This window comes from Strongyloides ratti (assembly GCF_001040885.1).
Source record: "Strongyloides ratti genome assembly S_ratti_ED321, chromosome : 1".
Classification (NCBI taxonomy): Eukaryota; Metazoa; Nematoda; class Chromadorea; order Rhabditida; family Strongyloididae; genus Strongyloides; species Strongyloides ratti.
In genome coordinates, this window is record NC_037307.1 from 5309502 (window position 1) to 5327879 (window position 18378).

Genomic DNA, 18378 nt, shown 5'->3' on the forward strand with positions numbered 1-18378 from the left:
AAATTTTATGGTTATAAAATTAAAAATAAATTTTTTATAATTATTTAATTAAATACTTTTAATTAATAATATTTTATAGTAATTTATTTATAGTTAAAAGAATAAAATTGTTATGTAAAGTATAAAATAATATCAATTAAATGTTAGTGTATTATTTATATCCATCAAGAAGACTATATTTTATGATTTTGAAAACAATATTATAAAATAATAATAATAAATAAAAGTGATATAATCTTTTAAAATAATGTTACATAAGATAAAGAAAAAATATTCATTTATGTTTATCATAAACAATTATATAAGTCCAAGATTTATAATAAAAATAATAATTTATTTATGATTTCCAAAAAAGAAATCCATTTGATTTTTTGTTGGTGAGTGGCTTTTCCTCTCCAATTGGTAAAGATTTTTTTGATTTAAATGTATTACCATTCTCTCTTTGAACAGACTCTCTTAATTCTTTTAATTTTTTACCAAACTCTTCTGGATCTTCATCAATGAAATACTAAAATAACAAATTTTTTTTTTGATAAAATAATAAATTAACTTACATTTCCATCAGTATCAATTGGTAAATCAAGAGAACAATTCTTATCTAATAAATTTTTGAAAACATCATAATATATAAATGATTTGTCAATCAATAGAGTTCTAAGATAGGTATCAATTCGTTGTCCACCAACATTTAAACGAATTATTTGATCCATTAACAAAAATTGTTTATAAAACTTTTCTCTATAATAACAAATATAATTGAATAAGCACATATATATATATATGTATATATGTGAATGACTGAGGGAATATTTAATTTAAAATAGAAAATATAAATAATTTTTATTTTGTTATACAACAATAATATATTATAATTGATATAAATGATCAAATAGTTAAAGAAGAAAAGTTTTTTTTTTATGGAAGACTATAAAAAATAAAAACTAATGTTATTATATTTTACTTTTGGTAAATATTCATTTCCGTTGAGAATGAGAAGATACACCAATATCCGTCTATAACAAAATATTAAATTAAATATAATTATTTTTAACTTACCACTTGAAATCCTCCTTTATTAGAAGTTTCAGATGTTCCAAATTCAAAATTTCCTCTATCATGTACTAAATTACTTGCTGGAGAATTGATATTACTAGAACGTGGTCTATCAACTGGGTATCCTAAATCTTTTTCTAAAGCAGAATTCATATCTTCTGGATTTTCAAATGGAGTTTCATAAGCCATATAAATTTTTCCTCTTCTTTCAAATTTACATATTTGATGGCCATCATAATATGATTTAGTTTCAAAATCTCCTAAAGAAACTATTGTTTCAAATGTTATATTAAAGTTTGACTCTAAACGATGTTGCATTTCTTTAGCTAAACGATTATAATTACACATACTAGCTCCTGTATTTTGATAATCAGTTAGGAAATTTTCCATTTCAAATTGAAGTTTTTGATTACAACATCTATGTCTTCCAATTTGATAACATGGATTTGGAGTAATATATGAATCTTTTTGAGGATAACCACCATTTGCTGGAACTACATTATATTGTTGTTGAGGAATAAATTGAGAAGGAAGTTGATTACTTTGAATAGGGTATTGTGGTTGTTGATTAAATGACTGAGGAATTTGATATAACTGTTGTGGTTGGATATATGGACGTGGTTGATAAACTTGTGCTTGTGGATAGTTATTACTAGATGAGCATCCATTGCAATTATTTGTTAATGGAGGCCGTTGATTACAGCATGGTTGTGGAAGTGTTGGTATTTGTTGATTACAACATGGAGATGTCACAGGTGCAGGTCCACAACCATTAGATGGTGGGCACAAAAACCATGAATATGATTTAGTAATAAACAATAAAATAATTAATACTTCTATCCTAGTCATTATTTAAAATAAGAAACTAATTTTGGAAGTGAAAATAACTATTTCAATCGTTATGTTATATTTTATAAACCGGTAAAGAAATTAGAACAAATACCTAACTTAATATTTTCTTTTAATTGTAATAATATTTTAGTTAAAGAAGAGTCCACCGAGATAAGGTGGATATCCAAGACTGAACAAAGATGCAAAATCGCAATCTTTCTAAAATAAAGATATAAATTAAAGTCAAATAAGGATAGGTATAATAAAACTACCATATTAGTATCTATTGAATTCTCTTGTATTAATTTTTTTGCAACACCCTTTATTACTGATGTAATATTTAAACAAGTAGTTTCCGATGTAATGGATGAAAGTAATTTAGTAAAATCCGGATTTGGTGATACTTTTCTTAAATCATCATCATATAAATAAAATCCACGTCGAGATAATTTACCATAATTTGAAGAAAGTACTAGCTGAAACATAAAGTAACTTTGTTAAATTTATAACATTTAAATTAGAAGTATTTCGATCTGATTGATAATTAAATTAATAGAAAACTATACCTGTTGTATTACTACTAGTTTTCTTTCTTGTTTTGATAAGATCTCTAATTGAATGATGTTTTGGAGACCAAATGTATCAAGCATTTCTAAAATATCTACACTAAAACCGAAATTTTTTAACCTCTCTTCTAGCAATTCAAATACGTTTACCGATTTTATTATCTCTTCAACACCTTGAACAAGAGCTAATAAACAATTATTTACAAATCCAGAAATACCATCAACAGAGCGAGTGGTTATTGTTACACATTTATTGATAAGATTAAAAAAAGTAGTAGCAATTTTAATTGAATTGGATTCTGAATTGTTTTGCTTAACAATTTCAACATGTAATGTAGTATTATATGGTTCAACAAGCCTTGTTAAAAATAAATTATTATAAATAATATCTTCTGGAAAAGATATTCCATCAATTAATATAGGTATCTTTGTATCCTTTTCAAAAATTTTTAAAATATCTCTGACTAATACTTTTGTATCAGTACAATAGTCATCCGGCATAATTACAATTATATCAAAATCATTTAATTGATTATTAACTTCTAAATGGCTAAATTTTTTTACTAAACACGTTTTAGGAATTATCTTTAGTAAATTTAATGCTCTACTTCCTCCATATAAAGCAATTTTCATACTTTTTAAATATTCAGGAATAAATTTTATTTGTTTCTTCATGTTTTTTACCAGGTTAAAAACATGTATCAATGCTTTACTTTCTTTTGATGTAACTAGATATCCAAAATTTGCTGCTTCCATTTGGTAACCTTTTTTCTTTCCGTACAAATGTCCAGTTTTTATTGCTTCTAATGCTTTTAAAGGTGCAGGATATTTACCCATAGTTTTCTTTTCAATTTCATTACAAACTTTTTGTTCATAAATATTCCAAAAAAAGGGAAATGATAAGAAATAATCTGTCAAATGAAAAGGTCTTTCAATTTTCATTACACATAAACGCATTCCTAAAACAATTTCAACTGCTTTTCTTTCTAATTCCCAATCAAGCTTCTCTAAACTTTCATCAACATTTAATAATCTTTCAATAACATGATCAACCAATCCTAATTCTTTAGCTTTTTTACAATTTATTTTATTACCTTTAACTATAAAATCAACAGCATTTACAATTCCCATAACTTTTGGTGCTCTTTGTGTACCACCTCCACCAGGTAATAATCCTAATTTTACTTCTGGAAGTGAAAAAATTGTTTTATCATGATCAACAGCAATTCGGCAATGGCAAGCTAGGGCTAATTCTAGTCCACCACCCATACAGGTCCCTAGTATAGCAGCAACAACAGGCCTTTCCGATTTTTCAATCTCTAAGAATCCTCTTTGAGCCATTAGAGATAAAGATTTTGCTTTTAATGAATCATTAACAGATTCAATCCAATTAATATCAGCACCTGCTATAAAACTTCCCAACTTCCTGCTTTTTATTATTGTACCATGCCATTTATTAAGATTTAATTCAGAAGGTAATAATTTAAATAAATTATACAATTCTTTTGATAAATCTTCATTAAGAATATTTTCCTAAAAGTTTTGTAATCCGAGATACAAAACAAATGATACTTACATTACTATTTGGCACGTCAATTTCAATAACCAATACACCAACTGAAGTCATGCGCGTCTTTAAATTATTCATTTTCCAAATTACAAAAATTTAAATATAAAAAAAATTTTTAATTTACTCTTTATGGAAATTATTACATTTTTTTTAAAGCCGCACCGTTTTTTATGGTAAATATTTGGTTATTACATCTACTTATTTTTATTTGAACATCTTCCCAAAAAACTCCACACAATAAAAATATATGTCTATCTGTTCATTATTGTGATTTATACTTTGTTGTTAATTTTCATTTAAAAATGTTAAATAAGTATTTATTATTTATAATTTATTAATACTTTTTAGTCACGTTTTACTTTTTAAATATATTTAATATATAATTGCATAATAATAAAGTACTCCTTTATAATATTAAAATATTATTAAATAAACAATAACCGATGTATATAAATATGTTAGATACTAAGTTGTTCTCGAGTGAATGATATATATAAATAATTTGTGACAAAATAAAAGTTATTTTTTAAACATTTTAATTTGTAAAAGGAAATTTTTTCATAATAATAGGATTGAATATAATATTTTGATTTTATAAGTTAAATATCCTGAGACGTGTCGTCTATATTCTCTGTTACGAGATATCTCAATATTTCATTATATTTCCAACAGCTTCCAACTCACCCAAAAATGATTTTAATTTAGCTTTATTGTTTTATATTTTTACCATCGTCTATAATAATATTAGTTAAATATAATTAATTCATTATATTTTGTTATTTATTTATCATATAAGAAATAATTGGAAATGTTTCTTATCTTATTAAAGTATAATTGTCATAATGCTCTTGTATTTTTTTTTAAATTATAAAAAAATAATTTGTAATCTAGTATGATTATATAAATTATAATTTTTTTTAATAATAAGATTATATTATAGGTAAAATTGATTATAATTTAATTATTGTTTAATTAAATTTTGTTTTCTCATTTATTAGTTCAAAATATAATTAGTTCTATTTAATAATTTTATTGTGTAGATTAAAATATATCCTGTCTACTGAACAATTTTATCTTTTATTAGTTATAGCATAATGATAGATAAATTAAATTGATATTTTGGATATTAAAAGTAATTGAATAAAATTTTCTTTATCGTTATAGAGTTAAATGTAAGAGAAAAAATATATGTTTATTAGAAAGTCTATTTTTTTGTAACATGAAAAATTTCTATTTTACGATTTATTTTTACTTGTTTTGTTATATTTTAAAAAAATAAATAATTCTAGAAACAATAAACATGGATCAATTCCGTACATCGCCACATCAAAGAGAACTTATTGGAAAGATGGAAGATGCTACTGATAATGTTCTTAGAAAGACAAAAACTTATCTACCACATATAGCTAGGTTGTGTTTGGTTTCAACGTTTTTAGAAGATGGACTTAGAATGTGGAGCCAGTGGGATGACCAGAGATCGTTTATGCAAGAGTCATGGAAATGTGGCTATTTTCTTGCAACAGTCTTTGTATTATTTAACTTTTTTGGTCAACTTTTACCAGTTGGTATGGTAATGATTCGAAAAAATGTTAAAGTGGCATGTGGAATATTGGCAAGTGTTGTTGTTTTACAAACAATTGCATACCACATTTTGTGGAATTTAGAATTTTTAGCAAGGAATATTGCCGTTGCTGGATCTTTACTCTTACTTCTAGCAGAGACTCAAGAAGAAAAACGTAGTTTATTTGCCGGAGTTCCGACAATGGGAGATGACAACAAACCAAAAAGTTGGTTACTTCTTGTTGGTAGAGTCTGTCTTGTTTTTATGTTTCTTTCCCTAATACACATTGAAATGTCTTTCTTAAAGATGGTATGTTTTTTTACTATATTTTTAAAATATTTTTTTAGCTTGAACTACTTGTTGGTATTGTCCTTATGACATTAGTTACAATAGGACTTAAAACAAAGTTATCTGCATTTATCCTAGTTATATGGTTATCTGGACTTAATCTCTATCTTAACTGTTGGTGGACAGTACCATCAGATCGGTTCTATCGTGATTTCATGAAATACGATTTCTTCCAAACAATGTCTGTCATTGGCGGACTGTTACTTGTTATTGCATATGGTCCTGGAGGAGTTTCTGTAGATGATTACAAAAAACGTTGGTAGAATACTAATAATTAACTTTTTATAAATAACCCTATGAAAAATGATTAGTCATTATTCTTGTTTTAATTTCATTATAATCAGGAAAATTCCCTAAAAAAAACCATTTTTTTTTATTTATTTTAAACTTGGTTATTGAAATTCTATATGCATATTGGGAAATAAATATATCTCATATACTAATACCAATTAAATACTTTATATATATTTTAAATAAAATATTTCGAAAAACCATGTATATACAAGTAGTATATTATAAAACTATAAACAATTACAACCGTTTCCTTCACTTCTAGCACCTGAAGGTGTTGGTCTTGAATTAGTCCGTCTTGATTGAACACCAGAATTAGGTTGACTTAAATCAAAACTTCCATCTTGAATATTTTGAAATATTTTGTTTGTACTTGTTACAAATATTTCTTCCACGTTACTGCCTGTTTTTGCTGAGCATTCTAAAAATGCCAATCCATTTTCTTCAGAAAATTGTTTTCCTTCATCAAAGGTCACTTCTCTTTGTTCCTCTAAGTCACTTTTATTACCTATTAAAAAAAGTACTGTACTTGCACCTGTTAATTTTCTAGCATCTTGTAACCAAGTAGATATATTATTGAATGTCCCACGTCGAGTAACATCATATACCAAAATAGCTCCGGCAGCTCCTCTATAATATGATCTAGTTACAGCTCTAAATCTTTCTTGACCTGCTGTATCCCATAATTGTAATTTAATTTTTTCTCCAGATACCTCAATTATTCTTGTAAAAAATTCTACACCAATAGTATGTGGACAATCAGCCATAAATTTTTTTTCTGTAAATTGATGTAACAAACACGATTTGCCAACACCAACATCTCCAACAATTATAAATTTAAAAATATAATTATAGTTATATTGACTAGATCTATTCATCATTTAAAAAAAAACTGCTTTACAGACTGCTATAATTTCTAAAAATATATGAAATTATCATGTGACAAGTCATAAACAAATTCATATAAAATATCTCTACATATTATTAAAAAGTAAATTAACTTAATGTTAAATATTATTTAAAAGGTAGATATAAATATAAAAGAAGATAAATTGCCATTTTTAAAAATAAAATCAATTATGCTATTATTAAATGTTGATGAAATTGATAAAGCATAAAGTAACCAATTGGAGGGACGTATATATAAAAATTTTATTGTTTAGAAAAAACTTTATTTATTTTAAAATATCATAAATGACTAGACAACCTGAATATATTTAAATTTTACTAATAACAGTAGCAAACTATTTGATAAACGTGTAAAATTAATACATGTAGCATTATATTTAATTTGTTGACCTAGATACTCGAAGAAAAATTTATTTAGAAAATATAATTGACATCTTCATCCTAAAATAATTAAAAATAATAATATTTAGTTAATTTATAGATACAATGCTTAGTATATTAAAATAAACAATTATAATTAGTGGATATTTATAAATGTACTATAATAAAAAATTTTTTTTATAAAATTTATCTTAAATATTTTAAAGCAAAATCTAAAAACCATATAACAGCTTATTCACATTCTTCTATCACCTTATCAATATGAAGGATGAAAATATTATTAGTCCCACCCCTAAAATTTCAAAATTATTATGAAACTTTTATCTTACTATATCTAAATTTTATTTTAAATGTTTACATAAACATTAAACTGCCGCAAAAAGTTATAGTATCTTGAAAGAATGTTTTAGAAAATTGATACATCATATTTACATTTAAAAAATTTTAATTTTTAAATCATTCATCAACATACAAAAAATAAAATACTTAACATAATGACAAAAATTTTCATATTAAAATTATTTATATATGAAAATAAAAAAATAAAAATGTACAATAAATGAGTGACTCTAAAATTAATTGACATAATAGTCAGTTCATAAATTCTGTAATAAATAATTTTATTTTATAAACTGATTCAAATGTATTTAATTGACTCGCATAAGAATTCTGTTGTACTGCAAATTCCTTAAAGAATAAGAGTCCTAACAATTTCAAAGACTGCAGATCCACAAACAACAAAAAGGAAAAGTCCAATTAAGATTGGTGAAACTGGATATTTATCCTCTTGTGGTTTAAGGGACTTTGCTACATTACCACGGTTGTTAATATTTTTAGTAAAAGCATTATTAGCTGCGGTAATGCGTTGTTTTGGAGCCATTTTTATAAATATTAATCTAAAAAAAAGAATGACTGTTAAAAAAAAATATGGCGTATATTATTTACAGTTTTTTATACACAAATACAAATAAATAAAACTTAAATCCTATTAAATTATAAGTACTAAGTTAATTTTATAACGGTTTTCTATTGTTATAGTAAAATTAAATTAATTAAAACATTAAAGTTTCAATAAAATGAGAGTAATTTCAATAACGAGACATTTATAAAGAGAATAAAATGATGTGTCGGATTTGCATACAGTGTTATGTTGATGTGGAAGGCGAAATGTACGATTTTCCAATTTTAAAGTTCCGGAAAAGAATTGACGAACTGCAAGGTCTAAAGTGGAAAATAGAATGATCAAAAAGTTGTTTTTTTTCAGAACATAACGTAAAAAAATTATTTTTATTAAAATATTAGTTATGTTAATATTAATATTAATAAATTTTAAAAGTAGATTGACAACAAAGAATAATGTTATGACATAGAAATTTTAATTTTGCAGTTTTTACAACTATAACATAATTTTGTGACACTTTTTAAATATCAAAACATAATTACACATATGGATAATAGAAAAAAATGGTGTTATTTAGTCTTGGTAAAGTCGTCATTTTTTAATTACTGTTAAAGTTTCAATGATAATTTTTAATTACTAAGATTTTAATTAGTTATATTTTATTGAATATTAATTTATTTTTTATTGTGGTATCTCTTTCCTTCTTTTGAATTGAAGAAATTTTAAAAGATACAAAAAAAAATCATCATAAATAAATGTTCATAAAGAAGATTTGTTTTCAGAGAACCTTGAAAAACATATTCAAATTATTAGTGCAATGATAAACAATATAATGTTTCAAAATAAAAGATAATTTTCAGAAATTTGATTAACAAAAAAAAACTGGAAAAATGAGAAATATATTAAAAAAAATTAATTGTATTCCTAAGAATGAAGGTGATTAAGAAAAAATATAATAAAATTATAGAAAAGACTTCTGGGAACAGTATAATTAAATAAAATAAAAAAGTCTTAACTTTCAAATTTTCTAAAAAGAAAAATAAAACTAATAAAGTTTTGAAATTAAGGTTAAAAAATATGTAAGATAAAAATATACTTTTAAATAACGATAACAATGTTCATTAAAAAAGTATACGATGTAGTATGGTATAAATAATCAATCTGGAAATTAAAAAAATTGCATTTAAAGATAAGAATATTTTTTTAGCCAGAATCATAAAACGTATAATACTATTTTAAAAAAATATTTATAAAACTTTTTAATATAATATAATAAGTATATTGGTAACAAAAATATATATTCAAAAGAAATTTGATTATTAAAATTTGCAAATAAAATTTAGATTGAAAAAAGTTTGAGCTAAAAAAATGGCTTTACCAAAACATAAAAGTAATTTTAATACATTTCATTAACAAATAAAAATCAAATTTTAAAAATTAACATTTAAGTTTTTAAATAATTTAGAAATTTGATTTTTAAGTATATATGCAATATTCAAATTATGAAATATTTGAATATTAATTAGTCTATAAATATAACAATTTTTTTAAAAATAAATCAGTTTTATTTTAACTATTACTGCACAACTAATTGCCGTCTTATGGAACAAGCACAGGAGTATCAGCACCAGCAACCAGCAATTACTGCAGCAGGAGGAAATGCTTAGGAGAAGCTAATGGCCCAAGGACTAATACCTGGATCCAACCTAAAGGGAGAATCATGCCGAGAATATATGGAACAGAAGGAAACTGGATTCGCAATTTATTAGGTAAGTGGTAATGAATTTTAAAGAAACTTTTCTTAGATGCCGCTATCATATGAAATTTATAGAAGACTGAAAACAAATCTACCTTGGATATGACCAGTATTAGGAGCAGATGAAAGAATGTTTCAAGGTTTCGGATAAATCAATGGAGGCTGTTAATTGTCTATTGCTGAATAGATCAGTGGCATGATCAGGGAAGCGAGATTGGAGTAAAACAGTAGCAGACTGCAGGGAAGAATAGAAGATACCATATCAAAAAGTGGATTGGACAGTTTTGTTGGAGCAAAAGAACGGATGTTAATGTTATGTTTGGTTAATGGACTGAAGAATAGGGAGCGTAAGGGAGCAGTCATGCAGCAACAGCAAAGCACAATCAAGACAACGTTTGAAGAAACATGTAGAGTAGCTGATGGTAGTGAACTTATTCAAAATTCAGTAAAAGAAAACGGAGTACTCAAGATGGATACAAAGAAGGGCTACTGTTAATGTTGTGGCGGTAAAGTGTATGTGATTTAAATGAAAATTTTCTAGTGATCCAAGTTTTTCTTTCGACCTTGGTTCTTCTATCTTTCTCCACATTATTTATCGGTTTATTACTTTTTGATTTTCCTCTGGATTTACATACTTTTGTAATGCGTCTTTCTTTTTATTTTTTCTAGATTTGACAATTATATTTCAAACGATTTTTTTTCAGAAAATTAGTAACAATTTATTTTTGATTCCACATAAAGTATTGTGTTCTTCTTTTCTAAAATTTTAATAAATTCAGCACTAGCAACTGCGCTTGATGTTACTTCAAATATTGAATCACTTTTGATTCAATGTTGCTATATCACTGCACATATGCACTCTCTATCCTTTATTTCATTTACCAAAGAAACATTAACTCCAATTACTTTGCTGCAGTAGAACTTTTTTATTCACTTTTTAATATGCTTTTTTTATCATTTTTCGTACTGTGCCATTGTTTCCTTCCAATCTTGCTTTCCTTATTATGCCATTGACCTATTCAGCAATAGATATTCAACAAACTTCATAAACTTTTTCAGGAAATTAACATTCTTCATGTTTTCTTAATACTAGTTTTTTCTGTGGTAGATTTGTTATCAGTTTACTATATGCTTTAGGTAGTAGCGACATCAATAACAAGTTCTTTTTAATTTCATTATTACTTACCAAATGAATTCCGAATACCATTTATATCTTTTCTCTTTATTCTTCACATGATTCTTTTTTTGGATAAAATCCAGGTAATGCTTTTTAGTGTACTATATTTTTTTAGCCTTTTTTTTCAATGACGCCTGGTATTTATATTCGTATGTTAATTTTTCAAAATGGCATTGAATTGTTTAATGATAATTGAACTAAAACTAATTTATCATTAAAATAAGGCGTTTTTTAAAATTTGAATAATATTTTTAATTTAATAAATCATTAATTAGTATTAACTAATTAGTATAATAATTTTAGATTTACATTTGATGTCTTTGAATGCTGTAAGAATACTGATCTCAATAGTTTCCCGACATTTGGCAGCATAATTGACTATGGAGGATTAAAATTTCTTTATTAATAATTTATTAAAATAAAAGTGGCCAAAAAAGAAGTTTTTTACAAAAAGTGTACATGTTTTTATGGTATTCTTAAAACAGAAAATAAGATACAAAAATATTCCATATCTTAATGTAAATTCAATGAATATTGAAAGGAAAAACTGTAATATTATTAAAGGATTCATAAAGGCTAATGAAATGGTATACAAATATGGTGAAGAAAAATTATTATGTCCCAGGTAAGACATAAAAATTGTTTTTTTTTATTTAATATATTTTTTCAGGCACCATTTAAAGAAACATTTGATTATAAATGTGATATGATTTTGGGATATCAGATTGAAGTTATTGCAGTTCTTGTTGGTAAAAAAAATGAATGCATTAAATAAGTGCTATCAGTATTTTTTTTTAAATCTCAAGGTGAATAATTCCAAAAATTATACTCTTACAATTAAAGGTAGCCAACTTGACAAAAATTCATGTTATTTTGAATATGACTGCAGAATTACTCAATTGTCTATACATAAAAAAAGAAACTTTAAGTTACTTCAATATATAAATTGTTCTAATAAAAGTAAGCTTATTTAATATAAAATAATTTAACAAATTATATTTTTTAGATGTACCTTCTGACAAAAATAATTCTATGGTGATTCAGTGTAGTCCAAGTATAAGAATAACTGGAATATTTGCATTTATAATCTATATGATTAATTAAAAAAAATTATTTAATCCATTTAAATGCTTATATTATATCAGACAACAACGTTAAAAAGCAGCTCAAACTCCAAATCAACTTTTTTGCTCTTTCTATTTTAATGAGAGTAATAAAAAAATAGTTGATATGGATGGTGGAACAAATAAAAAATAAATAACATTGATACAATCTTTGATTGAAGAATAGAAAAGTACCATATACTTAAAATTTACTTGATGTAATATTTTTTTGTGTTATACTATTATAGCACAAACAAACTATTAAATTATAATAATTAATTAAAATAACAAAACTCTAAATAATACTTTTTATAATAAAAAAATAAATTACTTAAAATAATTAATGTTGTTACCTATAGTTAATACTAAAAAAATTCAATTTTTAATGTTATATTTAAAATTTCAAAATTTAAGGTTGATTTAATTATTTCTTTAAAAAAAATAAATTATTAAAAAACTTTATTGCAATTATTTTTTTTTTTGTTGAAACAGTAGATTTTGCAAAAAAAATTAGAATCACAAAATACTTGGCATCATTTATATATTCTTATAAAAATATGTGTGTGTGTTTAAATATGCAATAAAATTATCAGCCCATAAATTGCAGTGTAAAATATTAATAATAATTTGATAGAGAAAGATAGCAAGTAGTGTTAATGTCTTACGCTCATATCCTGCTGAATGCACCGGATCCCGTCCGATCTCCGAAGTGAATCAGCTGCGAGCTATCTTAGTACTTGGATGGGAGACCTCCTGGGAACCGTTAGTGGCGTAAGTCTTTTTTTTTTTATATTTTGTATAAAATATACATTTTAAAATTTTTTTAATAAATAATATTTTAATCCTATTTAAATAAATTTTTAATGTAGCAATCAAAAGTCATAATTAGTATTCATATCAAAGTATAAATATTTTTTTAAATTATTTTAAATACTTATAATATATGTTAAACTACTTACAAGTAAACAATAATCATAACTAGAAATACTATAAAAGAAAAAATTTTTCTTCATTATTATAAGCATACAACACTATGCAAAAATTACTTATTTTAACTATTTTGGCTTTAACAGCTTCAACAATTTACTGTGGCAGTGTTAGTGGTTCTTCTGAATCTAGTGAAGCAAAGGATTTGAAAAAAAAGAAAGAGTGTGCTGGAGATGTTGTCGATGAAACTGGAACTAGTGATAAACCACTTTTAATTGAAGCTTTATTCAATATTTCTATTACTTTAACTGGACAAGATAAGATTATCTTTGATCAATTTGTTATTGAACTTGAAGCTTTCTTTGCTACTGAAAATTATACATCACTTGAAATTGTTATGTATTCTTCTTTTAAAATAAAACAATTCTTCATCAAATATCCAGTATTCTATGAAAAATGTAAATATATGTACATTGGATCATGGGGAACATTCTATGATTTATTCCAAGTTGGAGTTTATCTTTCTGCTGATAAATTCAATGGATGTTTAATAGTAAATCAATTTGGTAAATTTGACCTTATTGAAGCATTTTTACAATTCAAATTAAAATGCCCAAATCCAGCAGCTTTTGATGTTTATATCACAGATCTTACATTAATTCTTGAATCAACTGTATATTCTGAATCTGAAAAATATGCTCTTATTTATGAAATGATCCTTAAGATATCTGTTGAATTCCCAGACTTGAAAGAAGAGTTTCTTAATCTTGAAATTGGAAGTTTCGGATCAATTTACATGCTTCAAGAAATTTCTGTTCAATACTACAGAATGAAAGAAATTAAAAAACTTTTTAAAGGAAAACCAAAATGTGAATTTGTTTCTGCCCTTTACACATGTTTAACTGATTCAAAATACCAACTTTCTAATTCAAACAAAGGATTTTTAAAAATTCTTTTTGATAGATTTACAGTTATCATTGCTAATGACACTCTTACATATGCTGAACAAATCAAAGCTATTTCTTATCAATATCGTCAATTTGTCAAAACATATTATTATTTGGAAGAAACTTTCTTATCATTTGAAATTTCTGCTGAATTTGGAACATTCGGTGATTTCCTTGCTATGTTTGCTTTTGGTGAATCACAAGAATGCTGGCCAGAAGATTTCCTTACTCTTCCAGAATTAACAACTGAAGTTTCTACAACTGAAGCTGCCACAACAGAAGCTCCAACAACAACTGCATTGACTGGTGACTGTTCCACTGCTTCAAGTGTTGTTCTTCAAGTTGTTAATGGTCAAACCATCCTTTACACTGCTGCTATGGATTCATGGTCAACATGGGCTGCCATTGAAAAAGCCAACTGGAAAACATTCTGTACTAAGATATACACAAATTATGTTATATCTACAACAATGACTGAATCTCAAAAAGTTACAGCTATAATTACAGATATTAATGCATATGTTGCATTCTACTACTACAGAGAGAAACATATTCACTCAATCAAACTTGGAGTATGGGGAACTGTTGGAGAATTGTGTTCATGTTAAGCATAATTGATATATGATTTTATTCAAAAAAATTAATTTTTTTAGTTGAATTAATTAAAAATATAATTTCAAACTTTAGTAAATTTACTTTAAATAAAAATTTTATAACGATATAACATTTTATGAATTTCTACTCAAATTTAATTAAGCCATGTTCACTTTTTAACATTTAGAATTATAACGATATATGTACAAAAAAATTTTAAAATAAGTGTATTTAATTATAATTGTAATATTTCAAATCAATTATTTCTTTGAATTTATGATACTTATTTAACTTCTAAAATACATACAATTTGATTATAATATCATTGTAATGTCAGGTAATATTGAAAAAAGTTATCGGCTTCTAAACGTTTTCCTATATAAATTATTAAATTTTAATATTAACAATATATTATGAATATTTTGTTTAAAATTTTAAATAATTTTATATAATATTCAAATTTTTATTTTTGAAAAAATGATAAATATTTTAGTTTTTTCAACAAAAACAGTCTATTATGATTCTGGATTTTTATTTGTCTACACTTCTTTGGATACTGCTTCCAATTTTTACTTTCTGTGAAGAAAGTATTCATAAAACTTTTTTTCCATTAGTTCCAAACGAAATCAATCAAACTACCTTTCCAATCACTATCAACACTGATTCTGAATCAGATGTTATACTTTTTAAATGTCCAGACAAGGAATATAAACACTCAAATGTTGAAGATTTATTTTACTTGGATAATTCAATAGAATCTTCAAAATCAACAATTCGTAATAGGGAAAAAATTTTTTCTTGGATACCATTGGCGAATAATAATAATCAATTCAATTATATCAATTGTGGAAATGTTAGTATAAAAAGTAATGCTGGAGGTCATGTAGACTATAAATGGGAATTTAAAGTTAACTGGCAACACAAGTCAGATCCATTTAAAATGGCAAAACGGATTACAATAGTTAATCAACTTCCTCTTACCAATAAATGTGATAGTAATCTGGCTAATGTATTAAAATTTACAAAAGATAGACAAAATACAATAATACAACTGAAATTAGAAAATGATGAATTGATAAAACCGGATGAATTACCTTATGTCAACAAACTATATTATTATTTTAACAAGTCAAAAGATGACGTTAATGTGGATCAAGTAAAACCATGTGCAATTTTTAGGGCTATCAATGATAGACCAACAATGACAATTCAAGGATTTAACACTTCTTTAACAACTTTAGACGATCTGCCTATTAAAGTTATTAATTTGGAAGATGTAGCAGGATCATTCTCAACCAAACTTTTTTTAGTTGGTCAACCAAATTTAATAAATTTTTATAATGATGAGATAATGTTAATGAAGAGAGTAGCATTTACAAGGGATGGAATTAAAGAAATACCAAATTTTGCTGAAACTATAAAACATTCTTTCTCATTAAAAGGATTTCAGCTATTAAAATTTTCTTATGATTGGCCAACCCATGATCGTAACTTTTTATCAACGGAAACATTTTACTTTGGCCCAAAAACAAAAAATCATGTATTTCCATTGGAAAATACAATTTATCCAGTAAAAGGAGTAAATATTAAACCAAATTGTTCAATCAATCGAATCACTTTTGGATACCTTGATTCAATTAGTTTTAATGGTAAAACAGTTAAACTGGAGAAGTTAAGTAATGATGGAAAAGAGAAAGATAATTTTGTACGTTCTGGAAACTACATTTTTACATCAAATATAAATGACCCTAAAATAACATTAAAATGCATTTACATCACACCAAATGGCAATGTTACTTTCCCTCAAGTGTTTATCAGAATAGGTAATGTGCCTAGTAGATTTGATGGAAAAAGCCGAAAAATTACTGATGGAAATGATAAAAAGTTTAACAATATTCAAAAAGAACCAAAGATAGAACGGACTGAAAAGTTTGAAGAAAAAAGTGGGTCTATTTGGATATATGTAATTATTGGTATAATTCTTTTACTTATCATTGCAATAATCATTATTATTATTATAATATGCCGTCGAAAGTCAACCAAACAAATGACTGGAAAAAAGACTATTGAAACAAAAAAGACAGAAAAGAAAAGCAGACTTTCTTTAAGTATTAGTTCATCTAAAAATACAAAAGAATAAAAAATATAATAAATTGTATATTATAAATTTCTAATAATAATAAATTCTATTATAGACAATTTTTTGTGTTACAATATTCAAAAAATTAAATTTTTTTTTTAAATTTTATTGAAGATAAATATTTGTAAAGTTTTTTTATTAACTAAGAATGTTCTAACATATTGTTGGTTCTTAATAAATTATAAAAAATACATCTGGAAACATATTGTTAGACAATGTTACTCAAAGAAGTTATATTACAAATGTGTTAGAAAAACATGATTATTAAAATATAAAAGTTAATGAATGTGAAATTTGCATAATATTTTTATCAAAAATTATATTAATCAAATTTTAAAAATTATTTATGTACAATAAGATCACATTATATTGTTAATGTTTCAATAACAATAGAAAGTACCAAGTATGATAATTTACTAGTAATGTAAATCATTGGATCTTGTTTTATGTAACTTAAGAAACTAATTATTTAACTTTTTTCACTTTTTTAAAATTTTTTCTTATTTATTTAATTTTTCTTTTTTAAATGATAAAAAAAGTAAACATTGATTGACAAAAATATCCATTAATAAATATTTAAAAATAACAAAATATATTATTTGTACTCTGAAATATAAATAAAAATTTGATAAAATTATTAGTACTAATTTTAACCTATGAAATGCTAATGAAAAGTGGCATTAGAATCCAAACTAAATTAAAGGTATAGATTAAAAGTAAGGCAAGAATAAGTTGTTGTACTAGAAATGATCGAATTGCTTACTTTTTCATCTAATTAATATTTATTTCAAACAATTATTATTACAATTATAACCACATAATGAACTTTACTTTTAAATTTTATTATTATCTAATTTTTTAATAAATGAAGGAACTTTTAATGAAGGACAAAGGATGTAGGAATCGTTACACACTAAAAAGTCATGTCAATGAAGCATTTAACGTTTTAAAATAAAAAATTAAAATAAAAGCAAACACATAAAAAACTAATTTAAAACATTTTATGTAGTGAAATTATTAAACTTTAGAAAAAGAAACCATGTACCAGTTTTCTTTATTCGTTATATAAAAATTTGAATATTTTTGTGTAATATTTTTAAATTTTAAACAAAAAATTTATTCTGTCACAGATTTATTTTTATTTATATTAAATTTTTGAAAACATTTATGATAAAAAGTTTATTTATTATTTATGTTAAAAATGACTATTTATTTTTTTTAATCAAATTAAATGTGTTGTTTTTTTAAATGACTGTAAATTCAATTTACCCTAATAGAAAGATATTTTACTTCATATTGTTTTTTGAAAAAGATAATAAAATA

General features: G+C 24.4%; 10 protein-coding genes across 10 annotated transcripts; 5 read left to right on the forward strand and 5 right to left on the reverse strand.

Moving 5' to 3' along the window:
• Positions 1-337: 337 nt before the first annotated feature.
• SRAE_1000169900 (Potassium channel tetramerisation-type BTB domain and BTB/POZ fold domain-containing protein) lies at positions 338-710 on the reverse strand (the record flags this gene model as incomplete). Its single annotated transcript, XM_024648686.1, has 2 exons — positions 338-508; positions 555-710. 2 exons carry the CDS (start codon positions 708-710, stop codon positions 338-340), a joined length of 327 nt encoding a protein of 108 aa, XP_024502639.1.
• A 264-nt stretch (positions 711-974) lies between these two features.
• SRAE_1000170000 (Hypothetical protein) lies at positions 975-1902 on the reverse strand (the record flags this gene model as incomplete). Its single annotated transcript, XM_024648687.1, has 3 exons — positions 975-1013; positions 1057-1355; positions 1404-1902. 3 exons carry the CDS (start codon positions 1900-1902, stop codon positions 975-977), a joined length of 837 nt encoding a protein of 278 aa, XP_024502640.1.
• Positions 1903-2031: 129 nt separating this feature from the next.
• Positions 2032-4098, reverse strand: SRAE_1000170100 (Mitochondrial trifunctional protein alpha subunit; the record flags this gene model as incomplete). Its single annotated transcript, XM_024648688.1, has 7 exons — positions 2032-2103; positions 2157-2287; positions 2339-2360; positions 2451-2492; positions 2601-3508; positions 3545-3983; positions 4027-4098. 7 exons carry the CDS (start codon positions 4096-4098, stop codon positions 2032-2034), a joined length of 1686 nt encoding a protein of 561 aa, XP_024502641.1.
• Positions 4099-5320: 1222 nt separating this feature from the next.
• On the forward strand, positions 5321-6192 carry SRAE_1000170200 (Surfeit locus protein 4; the record flags this gene model as incomplete). The annotated part of the gene is made up of 2 exons (XM_024648689.1): positions 5321-5890; positions 5929-6192. The coding sequence occupies 2 exons, from the start codon at positions 5321-5323 to the stop codon at positions 6190-6192; spliced, it is 834 nt and encodes a 277-aa protein (XP_024502642.1).
• A 258-nt stretch (positions 6193-6450) lies between these two features.
• On the reverse strand, positions 6451-6987 carry SRAE_1000170300 (Ras-related protein Rab-14; the record flags this gene model as incomplete). Its single annotated transcript, XM_024648690.1, has 1 exon — positions 6451-6987. One exon carries the CDS (start codon positions 6985-6987, stop codon positions 6451-6453), a length of 537 nt encoding a protein of 178 aa, XP_024502643.1.
• Positions 6988-8198: 1211 nt separating this feature from the next.
• Positions 8199-10229, reverse strand: SRAE_1000170400 (Stress-associated endoplasmic reticulum protein family-containing protein; the record flags this gene model as incomplete). The annotated part of the gene is made up of 3 exons (XM_024648691.1): positions 8199-8406; positions 8456-8487; positions 10107-10229. 3 exons carry the CDS (start codon positions 10227-10229, stop codon positions 8199-8201), a joined length of 363 nt encoding a protein of 120 aa, XP_024502644.1.
• Positions 10230-10289: 60 nt separating this feature from the next.
• On the forward strand, positions 10290-10663 carry SRAE_1000170500 (Hypothetical protein; the record flags this gene model as incomplete). Its single annotated transcript, XM_024648692.1, has 2 exons — positions 10290-10358; positions 10409-10663. The coding sequence occupies 2 exons, from the start codon at positions 10290-10292 to the stop codon at positions 10661-10663; spliced, it is 324 nt and encodes a 107-aa protein (XP_024502645.1).
• Positions 10664-11960: 1297 nt separating this feature from the next.
• On the forward strand, positions 11961-12448 carry SRAE_1000170600 (Hypothetical protein; the record flags this gene model as incomplete). The annotated part of the gene is made up of 4 exons (XM_024648693.1): positions 11961-11969; positions 12015-12093; positions 12188-12304; positions 12351-12448. 4 exons carry the CDS (start codon positions 11961-11963, stop codon positions 12446-12448), a joined length of 303 nt encoding a protein of 100 aa, XP_024502646.1.
• A 1032-nt stretch (positions 12449-13480) lies between these two features.
• SRAE_1000170700 (Hypothetical protein) lies at positions 13481-14929 on the forward strand (the record flags this gene model as incomplete). Its single annotated transcript, XM_024648694.1, has 1 exon — positions 13481-14929. The coding sequence occupies one exon, from the start codon at positions 13481-13483 to the stop codon at positions 14927-14929; it is 1449 nt and encodes a 482-aa protein (XP_024502647.1).
• A 503-nt stretch (positions 14930-15432) lies between these two features.
• Positions 15433-17055, forward strand: SRAE_1000170800 (Hypothetical protein; the record flags this gene model as incomplete). The annotated part of the gene is made up of 1 exon (XM_024648695.1): positions 15433-17055. The coding sequence occupies one exon, from the start codon at positions 15433-15435 to the stop codon at positions 17053-17055; it is 1623 nt and encodes a 540-aa protein (XP_024502648.1).
• Positions 17056-18378: the final 1323 nt, after the last annotated feature.